The sequence below is a fragment of the Lithobates pipiens genome, unplaced genomic scaffold, assembly GCF_037356315.1.
Source record: "Lithobates pipiens isolate NorthernLeopardFrog02 unplaced genomic scaffold, aLitPip1_a1.2 Scaffold_13, whole genome shotgun sequence".
NCBI lineage: Eukaryota > Metazoa > Chordata > Amphibia > Anura > Ranidae > Lithobates > Lithobates pipiens.
In genome coordinates this window covers 146360779-146378346 of record NW_027507718.1, presented here as the reverse complement: position 1 = coordinate 146378346, position 17568 = coordinate 146360779, and the positions used below count along the sequence as shown (strand labels likewise).

At 42.9% G+C, this 17568-nt stretch overlaps 1 protein-coding gene across 23 annotated transcripts in view; it reads left to right on the top strand.

Annotated features, from left to right (window-relative positions):
• Positions 1-17568, top strand: part of PTPRS (protein tyrosine phosphatase receptor type S) — a 733740-nt gene that overhangs the window by 268110 nt on the left and 448062 nt on the right. For all 23 annotated transcript variants that reach the window (XM_077475694.1, XM_077475692.1, XM_077475693.1 and 20 more), the window contains one exon: positions 900-1169. In XM_077475694.1, coding sequence (XP_077331820.1) covers positions 900-1169 — 270 coding nt within the window. The remainder of the gene's footprint in view (positions 1-899; positions 1170-17568) is intronic.

Here is a 17568-nt window from a genome sequence, read left to right as displayed (position 1 = left end):
GGCTGGAGGCCTCCATGTGTTGAAACACATTTAGTCACATATGCTGTAGCTTAATGCACTAAGTGGGTTCCCTGCCCTTAATCCCCTGATGCCTTTTTCTACATCCACTATTACTGCGGGCATTTGCTAGTTGCCCTTATGTTATACTCCTCTGCATTTTCTGTCTTTTCCCTCCCTTCCCTTTTTTGTCGTTTCTTTTCCCTGTTTTAGTTTTTTGTTTATTTAGTTATTTTAAGTAAATTATACTTCTTTTGCATGATGTTTGTGTTTCTGAAAGCTGCATTTATCGATGAAACCGTGTCAGATTCTAAAGAGGCTTTGTTAGGGTTTTTACACCCCAAAACCACAAAAATTTCATTAGAGTTTCTCATTTCTGCAGCTGGTATGTGGTACACCAAAGTATTGGTTACATGTACTAATTTAATGATTTGGCTATTTTTTGGACTATCCGAAATGGTAGTAAGAGTCAAATCCAATTGACATGACATGATTTCTCTTATCAATCTTGTTAATTGAAACTTCTGTAAGGTATATACTTAAACGCTGACATATTAATTGTTGATAATATAGTAGTAGATATGGATACAGCTGGTTACTTTATTTAGTTTGTGACACCCCATACCTGTTGATAAAGATGAGAAATTCCTAATAAATTTTTGTGTATTATATGTGCTGTGATGGGTGTACTCCTGATATATGGAACCCTTTTGGTATGAATAATGGCTTCATGTTTCTATATTCTCACTTTTTGTTTGTGTAGTATTTTTTTTTATTTTATTTCAAAGTGTTTACATATATATATATATATATATATATTTTAATTTCATAATATGTTTTCTTTAATATTCAGTTTTTTTATTTAAGTCATTCTTCTGTATCCTTCTTAATTTTATCTGCAGTTCGTCGTGTAGCTCCACGTTTCTCCATTTTACCTATGAGCCATGAAATTATGCCTGGAGGTAATGTAAATATAACTTGCGTTGCGGTTGGTTCACCCATGCCCTATGTGAAATGGATGATGGGTGCTGAAGATTTAACCCCAGAAGATGATATGCCTGTGGGGCGTAATGTTCTGGAACTTACCAACGTCAAGGAGTCTGCTAATTACACCTGTGTCGCTATGTCAAGTCTTGGGGTTATTGAGTCGGTAGCTCAGATCACTGTTAAATGTGAGTATAGCTTTCTTTATTCAGCTATGGACGGGTACTGAAAACGTATACTATGTTATATGATATTTACAAAAATATATCAGAAGTATTTCTTAATTATGCTGTATTAGGTTGCCAGCTTTGGTTCATGCACACTTTAGCTACTTTTCTTATAGGTTTTAAGTAAGTAATGCTTGCTAATTTTTATTCACAAAAACTTTTTAAAGTGGACCCTGCCTAAATGTTCTAAGGTAACAAATATGCTGTTACTTTAGTTAGTCTTAGCCTGTTTTCAGATTGATCTTTGTCCTGTGGAGCTCCATTGGATACAGTCTGGCTGTATCAAAGTCAAGATTTAGTTCTGCCTTTCCTGATGCTTATACCTGCCCCTTCATTCATCTGTCAAATGCCAAAACAGGATTTTATAGTAAAGCCTACACATACAGTATATAAACAGCTCACACTATAATGCCATGTACGCATGGTCGGAAATTCCCAACGGAAATGGTCCGACCGGATTATATTGTTGGAAAATCCGATCGTGTGTGGGCTCTGACTTTTTCCGTCAGAAATTCCGGCGAAATAATTTGAGAGCAGGATCTCAAATTTTTCGACAAAAAAATCAGATCTGACTTTTTCCGATCATTTGTAGAGAATTCCGATCGGACAAAGTGCCACGCATGCTCAGATCAAATTACGAGACCAAAGCTATTGGCTACTAGCCTCAACGTAGTTCCGCCGTAACGAACATACGTCATTGTGTTCCGAACGATCGGATTTTCCGACAACTTTGTCTGACCGTGTGCATGCAACACCAGTGTAGGACAAAATCCGTCTGAAAAAATTAGATGGATTTTGTGGTCGGAATGTCCGACTGTGTGTACAAGGCATTAGGAGTAATTTATTCCAACTGTGCAGTTACTAATTTCAAGCTCATTTGTAGCTTGATTGAGCTGCTAAACGTCACTTATGCATCCCTGCCATAGGCTTTGTTCAGATCTTTGAGATTCTAAAAGGACTTGAGGTTTTCTCAGCAGCAGTTTTAGAGCTCACTATGACTGCACTTTAGTACCTTTTTTGATGTGCTGGTATGTCTCTTACTGAGCATGGGCAGTAATTTAATTTCTGTCTGGAAAATCCCACAGGTCTAAAGAAGCCTTTAAAGAGACTCTGTCATAAGAGATTCTGCTGAGATTTTGTTGTAATGAGAAAAAAACTAAGATTTCAGTGCTTCTGTTGCAAATTTTGAAGATACATTTTTTCATAATGCCTAGTCTGGACACATGTTCACTATAAAACTAATCTACTAGAACACCTGTGTAGTTTATATAATATATCTGGAATTGAGTCAGCTGATTAGGTACTGTATATTTTGTAGGTATTGACTATCAGCACAGAAACATTACGGGGGGTACCTTGTAGTTGAAGAGCACTGCTCCTGCACAATGGCGAATGTTTGAGGTCTTATTTTTGAAGAAATGGACCATGGAAGAGTTCCTTTCTGGAATGTGTCTTTTTCATATTACAACTGATTGTGGAAGTCTGAACATTTATGTAGCTGAAAAGTCTGGGAGAAAAACATCATTTGAAAGCTACATCAGCTAATTTAGCTGTGTTTTGACAAGACTTCTCTGTCAGAATTAATAGCCCTCTCAGAATTGTGAGCAACCTAAGAAAGTTTAGAAATCTTATATCATAGCCATTTTTTTTTCCATTTTCCATGTCTTGGTTCTGCACATTTCTTTTAGGTTTTGTAGTCTACCCTAAAGTATTATACACTTTTTGGGGGGGACAGATAGGGCTATAATTTAGATACATCTATTTTTATTTCCTTGAATTTTATTGTAAATAAGTAGTAAAAAAAATAAAAATTGGGCTAACTTTACTGTTCAGTTTCCCCCCCCCAAAAAATTGCATTTGAAAGACCACTGTCAAAATAGTGTGACATAAAATATTGCAACAACCACCATTTTATTCCCCAGGATCTCTGCTTAAAATACATAATGTTTGGGGGTTCTAAGGCTGGCCATACATTATACAATTTTCTTGTACAACTTTCCTTTGGATTTACCAAAACCGTATAAAGGAGATCAAACCTAAACACTTTCACTTTCAATTTGTATGCAATCGGGCAGGCCCTTGTACTACATAGTTGAAGGTAAATATAAATAAAGTTATTTTCTATCAAAAAAAATAGATTTTAACTTGTAAGCAACAAGTGTCAAAAGGTTTAGTCTTTAAGTGGTAAACAGACTTAATTTACAGACCAAAGTTCATTCCTTTGATCTAAAAGAACTATATTTTTCAATGTTTCTCTTTAGTGATGTTGTGAGAAACTTGACAGGCTGCTGTTTTTTTTTTTTGACAGCTGTGGCTTGAGCAGAGAACTCTCTGCACTGAATTGAGGAAATGCTTTTTTAAGATCGGGAGGGGGGTAGAATCGCGATCTCGATTCTTTAACATTTACTCATACAGCTCTAACTTAGATGGAAATATACTATGCAGATTAAAATGATGTCACATTGGTGTGACTTTTATGTAACAACACGGAATGGTAAAGCCCAATGTGAAGTATGCATTTTCTTTTAAGAGAGCTGTATTCCCCTTTCAATGTTACAGTGCGAAGCATACATGGGAAAAAAACGGTTGTATGCATAATGCTGGCTCCCACTGATGCCAGTACATTTCCTACTCCCAGTGGGCCCCTAAAGTCTGAATGATGGTAAACTGGCCCTTTATTTAGAAATTTTGGAATAAAGTTCTACCAATCTGGGAGCACTTACTAGCACTTGCCCCTTTCAGGTGAGAGTGGGCTATATTATTACTACCAGAGTCCACTCATTGTCAACAGGTCATGTCTCAGCAACAGCAGAGAGGTGGGGGAAAATAAGGGAGAAGTTTCCCCAATTCCTCTTTCAAGTAAGGAGAAGCTTAGCCATAATTCCCCCTGCAGTAACTCCACTGAAGATCATTTGGTTCTGTGTGGCTCTGATCCCCTCCACTTATCTGGATTTTCAAATGCATCCAGGGCAGCTTCCTCCAATTCCTTTGTGTTATGGGAGGAATTTTCTTGGGCTATTGCTGGTTTACAACACCAACTTTTAGATTGCAAATGGAAACACTCTCCTTCCCTTCTTTGCTGCTAACGGAGGAAGAACCGACTGAGGATCTACTTGAAGAAGTGGAAGAAGAAGCAGGTTCTCGGGAGGTAGAGGAAGTTGAACAATCTTCCTCTATGGCATCAAATCCTGAGGAACCCCAGGGTCCAGGTTTGCTGCAGACTCCTCCTACCAATCCCTGTCCTCCAGGTCTAAGCCTGAGTTCAATACCCAACTCCACAAGAAGCCATGGACCTCAAAACCCACAAGGCCTGGGGACAAGTCCTCCTTCCAATGAAGAGGTGTCACCACTTTTTCAAAATGTGGGAAACATTGCTGACCTTCCCAGAAAGTGGAGATTGCGGACAAATGGGTCTGCAGCAAGGTAGCTCAGGAGTACCTGTCACTGCCTATTGCTGTCAGAAGGGATGTTCACATTCCTTGTGACAGCAATAAAAGTGATTAAAATAAAAGTTAAAGAAACCATATAAAAATAAATATATATTTTTTTAAAGTGCCCCTGTCCCCCACCGTGCTCGCGCACTAAGGCAAACGCATATATAGGTAGCGCATGCATATGTTAACAGTGTTTACACTACACATGTAAGGTACCAGAGCAAACGTTATAGCAAGAGCAATAATTTTAGCACCTCCTGTGTAAACTGATAACTTGTAAAGGTGTCGCCTACTACCACTACACAAATACTGTGTGGCATAAAAAATGTTATTCTTTTATTCTATAGGCTCTGAAAAAAATGTTGTGTATGTGTGTATATATATATATATATATATATATATATATTTGTCAAAAATATTTACAGTTTCACTGCTTTGACCTGTATAGGGGGGAAGGAGGGTTCTCAGGCTTATCCAATTAGCCTGCGTCCATGCTGCAACCCCTCCCCCTTTCTCTGCCGCCTTGTTTTGATTTTCAATGCCAGGGCAAGAAGAAGCCAAAGTGACCCTTCAGCTCTCAAACTCCCACATGAGTCTTTTTTTTCTGTACATTGCTCCAGGGAGGGGAGAACCAACTTGTGCAGCTCCTTGATTTAGTGCAGGCAGTGGAGGAAGAGGACCAGAGGAAAGCATTCTCTATATATGTCCTATTTATCGCACATCAGGAGGCTGCTGTTAAAAATCCTCAGGGACAGTGTCAGAGGGAATACAGACATCCAGCATGCCTTTCTAATCAAATAAATAATGTTTCCTATAGAGCCCAGGTCGGCAACCTGTGATGACTGGTAAATTGGTCCTGGGCTTGCCAACCTGTTATCACTGATCACGGATGAAGGTGGTGGCTGGCTGCAGAACAGGAGAAGGGAGCAAGCAGCCATAGAGGCATCAAGCCTTCCTCGTGAGCCAATGCCTTGTCTATAGTTCCAGCTGCAATGTCAAGTAGAGTTGCCACCTCATCCCTTTAAACCCGAACACATATTAATTACACAGGTTCTGTGGCTGATTAAAGTGTTAATTAAACTCACTTGTTGCCTTATTTGCATTTAATTAGCCTCAGAACCTGTGTAATTCATATGTGTTTAAGTTTAAAGGGATGAAGTGGCAACCCTTATGCCGCATGCACACGATCGGACTATCCGGCGGACATAGTCCGGCAGACAAACCGCCGGACTTTGCAGCGGAGGTCCGCTGAACTTTCTGAATGAGCGGACCTGCCCACACACGACCGGACTTTTCCGGCGGACTAGGTTGTTCAATTAGAGTCCATTCACACAGGGGCAACTTTGGATCCGACTTGAAGTTGTCCCAAGTTGCCTCAAGTCGCGCAACATGATAAAATCAATGTAAGTGAATGAGAGCCGTCTTAAGAAAAGGTTCCTGTACTACTTCAATCCGACTTTTAGGCAACTTGTACCCATTGATTTCAATGGAAGTTGCCTCCAAGTCAGATCCCCTGTCTTAACTGAAGCAAATTCCCAGGAAGTAAAAATAGTTTTCTAGGCAAACCCCTCCCTCCTACAGAGCTGATTATTATGTGATTGGCCACTGGCAAAGTCCCCTGTCCTGGAAGCAACTTCAAGTGGCCTTGTAAGTTGCCTTAAGACGCGCTGTGATTCATACTCAAGTCGTGTCCAAGTTGCCTCCCAAAGTCTCGCTGGAAGACGTGTTGCCCCTGTGTGAATCATCTCTTAAGCTTTTCCAATAAAATATGGAAGCTGATTGGTTTCTCTGCACAGCTGCACGAGATTTTACACCAATTTTTTTCATAAATAACCCCCTATGTCCAATATTCTTTCACTTCACCAGTGTTCAGGTAGATCTCCACCTGTCTAAGGTTGACTACCCCTGCTATAGACACACTCTGACTGGGATAAAAGCATGCAGGATCTGTGTGTTCTGTTCATCCCTCCTTCTGCTTGCTTCATCTTTAACCTTTAGGGCTCATTCATGCTAGCTGTGCTCTCTGAAGAGCATTTAGATGGCTTTTTAGAGATCATTAGACATAAGAAGGTGTTTTATCATCTCCTCACCGCCTGCTTTACCTCGGGATTCGAAGAGGTAAGACCAACCCCAAGTGAAGACCAGACCCAAGTCATTTGAATGGGTTGTGTCCAGTGAGTGATAGCACCTGCCAAAAGCAAAGGGGTATAATTCCCGCTGCGACACTAACCATCATGGCTGCAGCATGTGTACACCCCCAGCTGCTTCCTATGCAGCTAAAGGGGTAGCAGTTGGGGATGGTAAAAATGTGGCTCAACTGCAGGGCTTACAGCCCCTTAACCACTAGTGTGAATGAGCCCTAACATTGCTGGTGTGTCACAATACATCTCACTACTCCCTCCTCATGGTACCAATTTTTTTTTAACCTGATAAATATATATGCCACCAATCAATGTAAGGGCTACTTTACATTTGGGGGGGTAGATTTTTTTCAACTGCAGTGTAGATCAGTGAGGTCACCAACCTGGCTTTGCTCTCTGGCAGGGGGTGCCTAGATCACAAGGCTGGCTGAACAGTAAAATAAATGGTTTGGTAGCTCTTTGTATTTTTATGTGTACAGTTGCGGTCCTGGGTGCTGTGAGCTACTGTGGAAATGATCATTGATGCAGGTAATACTGGTGGATCTACTGGAGGAAAATTAACTATCTGAGGTCCGGTTGGTGTTATACTGATTGCCCGTTTGACATGACCATGCATTGCTGGACCTGCTATATAAGTCCTAACCTCTGGTAAGCAGGCTGAGTTTCACACCCAGTGGGTTATGGTGCAAGGGAGTAGCTGCTTATAGCTCGCAAGAGGATTCACTGTGCTTATAGATTAGCCACAAAAATGATCAGGCTCCTGTTGAAAAGGACAACAATTGTAGAGAAAATGACAAAATGACAATCCAGCGGACCTTAGCTGCTAGAACTTGTTCTTGGGAAGGAGAACCATGAAAAAAAGCTGCAAATAAAGTCCATAGGTGCTTAGGTCCAGGTGTATTACCTATATATTACCTAGCATAAATTGTTGGAATACAAGTTTTGTAAACAAGAAATTGTAGTTTATTTATGATGAAACAGCATAAAGATAAAAAGCCATGCAATCACTTGTGTCAGATGTTAACAAGCTCTGTGGCTACATGGTGCTTTCTTGTCCGCAATTGGAGAAGTCTGAGATGTGTCTCAACACTCGCAACTCCAGCATGGATGTGTGTCAGCTGTATTAAGCAGGGAAGTCCAGGAGCTGCAGGAGAGCCACTGTGTGGAATTGAAGAAACAACCGTGGGCTGTGGCAATTCTTCCCGTGGAGACAACATTAGGGGCGTTTCTCACTCCTGCACCTTGTCAAGTCATGTGGTGACGAGCATGTCTCCTGTGCAGCAGCCTCTGGCGGACTGAGAGGCGGTCCGGGGCCGCAGCTGCCACCAGCTGCTCCCCCGATGTCCCTGCAGTGCACTTTATATACATGAGAGAATTGGTACAAAGACATCGAAGTAAATCTGCGTAGGAGTGCGCTGCAAGAAGAAGAGGTACAGTTAAAGGAAGAAAGGAAAAATCTAAATAACGATACAAAAAAAGAAGGAAGCGGCCTCTAAAAAGGCCTCTGATAAAAAAAACAAAAAACAAAGCCCTCTTAATCCCCATTGGTCCAGGTCCCATCACATGACTTGACAAGGTGCAGGAGCACGAAACATATCATCATAGCGACGGGACACACACGATCGTCTTGCTCTCCAAGTGTTCCCTCCTCCCTGGCTTCTGCTTCCATCTGCTGGCACAGCGAGTGATGTCATCACTAGACGCCGCCCCCATTGTCACCACAGGAAGAATTGCCACAGCTCACAGTTGTTTCTTCCGCAGCACTGAGTATGGCAATTCCACATAGTGGCTCTCCCGCAGCTCCTGGATTTCCCTACTTAGTTCAGCTGACACACATCCATGCTGAAGCTTGCTAGTGTTGAGACACATCTCAGACTTCACCAATTGTGGACAAGTAAGCACGCTGTAGCCACGGAGGACACAAGTGATTGCATGGCTTTTTATCTATGATTTTTCATCCTAAATAAACTACAATTTCTTGTTTACAAAACTGGTATTCCAACAATGTATTCCAGGTAATACAGCTACACCTGGACCTAAGCACTCTGCTTGTAGACAATTCTAATGAACTTGGTTGATGTGAAATGCTAATAGGGGTCACTTGTGTCTCACATTGCACTTTATATGTATGCACAGATTACACTTTTATTGTTTCTATCACATATTTAATTCATACAGAAGTGCATTAGGGGATGCCCCTTTGGACTTTGTATGGCAGCAATATATTATCAAAGTCAAAATTTGATTGACAAATATGTAAAAAGGCGGCACAATGGTGCCAACTTTATTAATTATGCATTCATAGAAAAAAAATATTATATATAAAACATAGACATAAATGGATAAAAAAATCCTAAAATAGTACGTCAATGAATATTATGAATATCCAATATATTCATAATATTCATCGATGTACTAATTTTACCATTGTGCCCCCTTTTTTACATATTTGTCAATCGAATTTTGACATTGATACTATATTGCTGCCATACAAAGTCCAAAGGGGCGTCCCCTAATGCACTTCTGTGCATGCTTCTGTATAATGTTATTAGGATGTTGGTAGCAACTACACATTAATCAATTTCTCAAGATCATTTCTTCTGACATATTTAATTTATATATTATTTATTGATACATTTTATACTTTTACTTTTATTTGAATTATTGTGGTTATATTTACCTTTAGCACAGTTTTTTGGGGTATGTGACTGCGTGCCTGACTGCATGGCCTGTTTTAAGTGTGTGACTGCGTTTTTAGGTGGTTCTTTGGCTTCTTTGTGGCTGTTAAATTATTATACTTAACTACCCCACTGACTTGAGGTTATTGCTGGCCCTGACACCTTGCTAGGGGTTATCATTGCTTGTCCTGACATATGCTGGGGGTAGGGTTGCTACCTCATCCCTTTAAACCTGAACATATATTAATTACACAGGTTCTGTGGCTGATTAAGATGGTAATTAAATGCACTTGGTGCCTTATTTGCATTAAATTAGCCACAGAACCTGTGTAATTCATATGTCTTCAGGTTTAAAGGGATGAGGTTGCAACCCTAGCTGGGGGATTTAATTGTTGGCCTCAATGGAGCTTATTTTACTTCCACAATCTCTTTAGTGTATCTCCAGGCTCTATTTAGCCTATACAAAGAGGGAAAGGTGGCACACTACAAGCTATAGATCAGGAAGAATCACTCAAATTTTGCCCACACCCATTTTAGCTACACCCACATCACCCTCGCGTTTCCTTCCAGCACCTGCATAGCACCCTCCAAAAATTTGGGCTAGAGCCACTCTCCCCCTGGGTGGCACTGATTGCCATGAATGGGCACTGATAGGTGGCACTGATGAGTGACACTGATAGATGGCATCACTGATTAGGAGGCACTGGCAGGTATTGTTGGTGATTGGCATTATGTGTGGGCACACATTGGAATTATGAGTGGGCACACATTGCCACCCATGGCCATCAGTGGTGGCATCCCTGGTGGTCCTGAGTGGGTATCTGAGGGGGGCTGTGCTGATAAACGATCAGCACAGACCTCCCCTCTCAGGAGAGCAGCTGATTGGCTCTCCTCTACTCGTGTATCTCGGTGTTGTTCCTGTTAGCACTTCCCCCCACACAGAAACACACTGAGGTAATACAATTAACCCTTTGATTGCCCCTGTAGTTAACCCTCTCCCTGCCAGTGTAATTTATATAGTAGTCAGTGCATTTTTTTTAGCACTGACCACTGTATCGGTGTCACTGGTCCCCAAAAAGTGTCACTTAGGGTCAGATTTGTCCGTCGAAATATCACAGTCCTGCTAAAAACCACAGCTCGCCACCATTAGCAGTAAAAACAATAAAAAAATCTAAAAGTCCAGAAATCTATTCCCTATTTTGTAGACGCTATAACTTTTGCGCAAACCAATCAATATACACTTATTGCAATTTTTTTTAAATCAAAAATATGTAGAAGAATACGTATTGGCCTAAACCAGGGGTCTCCAAATTGCGGCCCTGGGGCCAGATGCGGCCCTTTGCTTTCCTTCATCCAGCCCTTAAAGCACTATTCCATCCACTGACACCAACAATGGGACATCATTCTTGTTGCTGACACCAACAATGGGACACTATTCCTCCACCGTCAAAAGGGCACAATTCTTTCCATTGACACCAACGTTGTGGCATTAGTCCTCCCACTGACACCAAAGATAGGGTATTGTTTACTCCTGCTGGACACCTGGACATTTTCTACTCCCAATGACCATGGTCTGGCCCCCTTAAGTCTGAAGGACAATAAACTGGCCCCTTGTTTACAAAGTTTGGAGACCCCTGGCCTAAACTGATGAATAAATTTTTTATATATATATATTTTTGGATATTTATTATAGCAGAAAGTAAAAAATATTCTTTTTTTTTTAATTGTCCGTCTTTTTTTGTTTATAGCGAAAAAATAAAATCCACAGATGTGGTCAAATACCCCCAAAAGAAAGCTCTATTTGTGGGAAAAAAAGTACATCAATTATATGTGGGTACAGCGTTGCACAATTGTCAGTTAAAGTAACACAGTGACGTATCGCAAAAAAATGCCCTGGTCATTAAGGGGGTAAATCCTTCCGGGGTTTAAGTTGTTAAGGTGTGGATTTGGCCATTTCCGGGAATAACAAGACACTGACTTTCCTGAGGAGGACATCCCAGTGTTTAGTGAAGTCCTTTTAAGGGCTTTAGGCTGCATTCACAGCTGAGCATATCATCTTTAAGCGTTTTTCCGGCGGGTTTATGTGCGTATTTCGCGTTTTTATACAGCGTTTTTGAGCTTTTCGTTTTTTTTTATTAGCCAATAGAGAAAACTATCATCTGTTGCATCATTTGTTGCTAGATATTTCCGCTTTTTTTTAGCTTCTCCATTAGCTTTTTTTATTATTATTATTATTATTATTATTATTAATTTATTATTTTTTTCATTAGGGTAAGGGGTTAGAGTTAAAGTGGAACTTCACTCTACCAATCAACATTTATTATTTTTAATCCTTATCCTGCTAGCATTAGTAAACTGGAAAGTATATTATATTTATCTTTTTTTTACATTTTTTCTGTTACTTCCTGTTTTCCTGCCTAGGCAAATAATGTCATGCATCCCAGGAGTCTTCAGGAGAGGAGGATGTTTTTTCTCAGCTAATCACACTGAAATGTATACATACTTGAGCTAAGGGCAGGAAGTAAATGCTACATGATTCATTTGCCTTTACTCAAGATGGCCATGGGCAGAAATGCTAGGGGGTGAATTTCAAACCCATGTTTCAGCAAAATAAAGCATGGAGACCTGAATGGATGTGGGAGTTTGCTTTGAATAATCAAAATTAATTAAATAATGTTTTTGTTTTATGGTCCTCAGATACAGTAAAGATCCGCTTTAAGCTTAGGTTAGGGTTAGTCCAGGAAAAGTGCAACGCCGCTCAGGCTACAAGTAATGAACAAGTCCTTGCAGGTGCCCACCCCAGCTCACCACCATCAGTAGTTAAGAAAAGAAAGGAAGGATTGTTAACAAATGCTTCTATGTTATCCTCTGGCATGGTGACACTAAAGAACATTCGTTAAATATTTCATCTCGTTGTGGTCTGCGGCTATCCTTACTTTTCTTCATAGGTTAGGATTAGGAGTTGGGGTTAGGTTTAGGGGTCAGGGTTATTTATTTATTTTACTAGGGTTGGGGTGTTAATACTACTACTACTAATAATAATAATAATAATGAATAAATACATTTAAAATAAATACACAAATAAAAATAATCATAAATAATAAATAAATTCAATACATTAATTCTAAGATTCTAAGTAATAATAAATAAGTAATTAACTCCTAACCCTTAAAAAAATAATAAAATAATAATAATAATAAACACCCTAACACTAAATAAATAAACTATTTTTTGGGGGGTGGTTTGTGTGTTTATTATTATTACTAGTAATAATAATAATAATTCATGTTATAATTTTTATGGTTAGGGGTAATTATTATTTATTAATGTATTATTAAATATTATTTTATTTATGATTTTTTAGTTATGTGTGTATTTATTTTAAATTTTATTCATATAGTATTACTATTTTATTTTTTCAATTTTTTAATTTGAATAGAAAATAGTGCACAAATGTGCAACAAAACATGGAAATGTGCACAAAAACATTTTCATTCATTTCTATGGGGATAAAAACACACCAAAAATGCTAAAATCTTCCCGATTTAAACTACAAAAAAAGCTATGGAACTTTTTTGAGTGGAAAGGTGAACCATCTCCATAAAGAATAATTGATTTATTTTCTCCTCCATCGTTTTGGAGCTTCGAGGTTTAAGCTACAAAACGCTGAGGTGTTAATGGGACTTTATTTACCTTAGCGGGTCCTACTCTGCAGCCTGTCTTCTGTCAGAACCTGGGCATCTGGTACAAGAATATGTCTAGCAATCCTGGATTTATCCTTAATGACTGTTCAGTCCACCAACAACTGGAGCTTGTGCCTGTGGCTTTACACTACTGATGATGGGCTAGTGGATATTATACCTAATATCCATAATCAATCTTCTGTCTGTACATATGCAGAACACCCATGGCTCAATTGTTGGTTTATGTAACACCACTGAATGAAAACAGTTTATTGCGCATGCACATCAATTGGAAATGCCTCTTTGGCTTATTCCTGGACAACATCATCAAGGACATCACAGGAGGGAAGAGTGCCCATTTGCCCAAGGAAAAGAAGGCAAAGAAGGCTAAGTCTCAGTATAGGAAACCCTCTACCAGCTGAGGCTAAGAAGAGTTTCTTTAATTTCTCCTGGGCCTTTAGGTTTAAGTCTTCTATTCTCTGACTTCAAAATTCTCCAAACCTACTAATAAGTTCTCACAATGAGGCGACATCCCAACCTACCAGAGTAAGAGGGACATCTGTGGCTACAAACTAGAATTTCAAACTCTACCTGCACTGAGCTTTGTTTTCAAACCTGACAACATCTCTGCAAAAACTGACAGACCTCCATGCTGCTCTGGCACAGGGAGTTTAAAGGGTCATAGCCTTTTTTTTGGAGCAGAAATGGTTTTACAGTTTCTCATTGAACCTAATCCAAAGCAAAAGGGGACATTCACTTCATGCACAATGTAAAAGTTCTCAATACTTTCATTTAGGTACAAAAATCCAAATGGAATATAGAAGTTCAGTCATTGCTTTCCTCCATGAACATTAAGAGCCCATTCACACAGGGGCAACACGACTTGTAGGCGACTTGATCAGGCTACTTGGACACGACTTGACAGCGGCGACTTGGGACGACTTCAAAACGACTTGTGATGACTTCAAGCGCGACTTGGGACGACTTACAAGTCGCCCCAGGCCAGGCGACTTTTGCCGCGGCCAAGCAGAGAATGAGCTCAAGGGGAAACTCCACGGCAAATTTCTGAAAAAAAATTGGCGTGGGTTCCCCCTCCGAGAGCATACCAGGCCCTTAGGTCTGGTATGGATTCCAAGGGGAACCCCCTACGCCGAAAAAACGGCGTGGGGGTCCCCCCCAGATCCACACCAGACCCTTATCCGAGCACGCTACCCGGCCGGCCAGGAAAGGGGGTGGGGACGAGCGGGCGGCCCCCCCCCTCCTGAGCCGTACCAGGCCGCGTGCCCTCAACATGGGGGGGTGCCTTGGGGGAGGGGGGGCGTGCGGCCCCCCCACCCCAAAGCACCTTGTCCCCATGTTGATGAGGACAAGGGCCTCTTCCCGACAACCCTGGCCGTTGGTTGTCGGGGTCTGCGGGCGGGGGGCTTATCGGAATCCGGGAGCCCCCTTTAATAAGGGGGCCCCCGGATACCGGCCCCCCACCCTATGTGAATGAGTATGGGGTACAATGTACCCCTACCCATTCACCTGTGAAATAAAGTACAATAAAACACACAACACAGAGAAAAAGTATTTTATTGCACAGCCGGGGGTCTTCCGTCTTCGGGGGTCTTCTCGCCGGACTCCTCCGCTATGTGTGTGTAGCTCTTTTGCCAGCGGAGGAGTCCGGCTTTCTTCCTCCCCGCCGCCGGCCTCTTCTCCCGACTTCGGGGGTCTTGTCCCCCTCTTCGGTTCTTCTGCCGGGCCACCGCGCCTGGTCCGGTGGCCCGGTCTTCTGTCGCCGTCTTCCGTTCTTCTGTCGCCGCCTTCGGTTCTTCTGCCGGGCCACCGCGCCTTCTTATAGCTCTTTTACAGGCGGTGGCCCGGTCTTCCGTCGTCGCCGCCGCCGCCGCCGCCGCCGCCGCCGCCTTCCGTTCTTCTCCTTCTTCTTCTCCTGGAGATGTTGACTCGACGAGCTCTCCGGCCACAATGCCAGGGACGCGCTCCGCTGCCTCTTATATAGGGACAATGGGGCGGTGTCACATGGGTTGATGTCACATGGGTTGGTCACATGGGTTGATGTCACATGGTAAGGGGGCGGGGTCACCATGTGACATCAACCCATGTGACCAACCCATGTGACATCAACCCATGTGACACCGCCCCATTGTCCCTATATAAGAGGCAGCGGAGCGCGTCCCTGGCATTGTGGCCGGAGAGCTCGTCGAGTCAACATCTCCAGGAGAAGAAGAAGGAGAAGAACGGAAGGCGGCGGCGGCGGCGGCGGCGGCGGCGGCGACGGAAGACCGGGCCACCGCCTGTAAAAGAGCTATAAGAAGGCGCGGTGGCCCGGCAGAAGAACCGAAGGCGGCGACGGAAGACGGCGACAGAAGACCGGGCCACCGGACCAGGCGCGGTGGCCCGGCAGAAGAACCGAAGAGGGGGACAAGACCCCCGAAGTCGGGAGAAGAGGCCGGCGGCGGGGAGGAAGAAAGCCGGACTCCTCCGCTGGCAAAAGAGCTACACACACATAGCGGAGGAGTCCGGCGAGAAGACCCCCGAAGACGGAAGACCCCCGGCTGTGCAATAAAATACTTTTTCTCTGTGTTGTGTGTTTTATTGTACTTTATTTCACAGGTGAATGGGTAGGGGTACATTGTACCCCATACTCATTCACATAGGGTGGGGGGCCGGTATCCGGGGGCCCCCTTATTAAAGGGGGCTCCCGGATTCCGATAAGCCCCCCGCCCGCAGACCCCGACAACCAACGGCCAGGGTTGTCGGGAAGAGGCCCTTGTCCTCATCAACATGGGGACAAGGTGCTTTGGGGTGGGGGGGCCGCACGCCCCCCCTCCCCCAAGGCACCCCCCCATGTTGAGGGCACGCGGCCTGGTACGGCTCAGGAGGGGGGGGGCCGCCCGCTCGTCCCCACCCCCTTTCCTGGCCGGCTGGGTAGCGTGCTCGGATAAGGGTCTGGTGTGGATCTGGGGGGGACCCCCACGCCGTTTTTTCGGCGTAGGGGGTTCCCCTTGGAATCCATACCAGACCTAAGGGCCTGGTATGCTCTCGGAGGGGGAACCCACGCCAATTTTTTTTCAGAAATTTGCCGTGGAGTTCCCTCTTGAGAGCTGATAATTCTGTCAAAGTCGCCTCCGTATAGACGGAGATCCGACTTGGAGGCGACCTCCATTGAAATCAATGGGTACCGGTCGCCTACAAGTCGGATAGAAGTAGTACAGGAACCTTTTTTGAAGTCGGAGCGACTTCAGTAGCGTGCATTAAGACGGCTCTCATTCACTTACATTGCTTTTTAAATGTTGTCCGACCTGAGGCGACCTGAGGCGACTAGGGGCGACCTGAAGTCGGATCAGGAGTTGCCCCTGTGTGAATGGGCTCTTAAGGTTTTGTTTTTGTTTTTTGCAGTCCAGTGCATCATCACTACCTTAGTTTTGTGGTACCTATTTGTTGCCCTTCATTTTGGTCTTTCCACTGCACCTTGGGGCTTCACCTAGATTGTAGCCCCTGTACTTGCTATGCTTCTCCTTTGGGACATTCCCATATTTGGATACCCAGGGGACCTTCTACAGTGAGAACAGTCAGCACAAACCATGCCAGTCAGTTTACTGTTCAAACTCGGCAGAGGTCCCGGAGGATCCTGAACCTCCAGACGTCAGCATTGGAACTGACTCAGCACTTTGAGTAACTAGACTTCTTCCTGGATACTGCTTTCTCCAGGGTTTTTCTGACTGTTTTTCTGAAAATACATAATCTGCACTCCCATGTTTGGACTCTACAGTCCAGGAGCCACACTACCCCCGCTTTGGCATGAGGGTTCTGAACTTGATGGTCGCCTCCTTCAAGACAGTTCTATATGCCCAATTCTACTTCAGACCATTGCAACAAAACATTCTGGTAGTGTAAGCCAATAAGGCGCATCCTCTAAATAATCAGATGCACCTGATGCCCAAGACCAGGTTGGCCCTGGCCTGTTGGCTCGCAAATACAGACGTGGAGTTAGGGAAATCCTTTCTCCCACTAGTCTGGCAGGTTTCCCATGATGGATGGCAGCCTAGTGGACTTGGGAGTAGTCCTGGATACCTTCTTGGTGCAAAGAACGTGGTCGCTGGTGGAAGCTCATTCTGTATATATAGAGAAAAAAAGGTGGCAATACAGCGCTGTCTAAACAATACTTGTGAAAAAGAAATTGTGCTTAATAAACTAAATAAATAAACACATTGAGACAAAACGTGACTGGATTGGAAGCTGCAACTCAAATGTGAGATACCCAAAATAATATCAACACGTTTTCCAAAAAAGCTGCGCTATAAAAAGTGAACAACTATATAATATTTAAGCCCTTGTACACACGGTCGGGCATTCAGACAACCAAGTCCGTCAGATTTTGTCCGACGGATTTTGTCCAAAACTGTTGCATACACACAGTC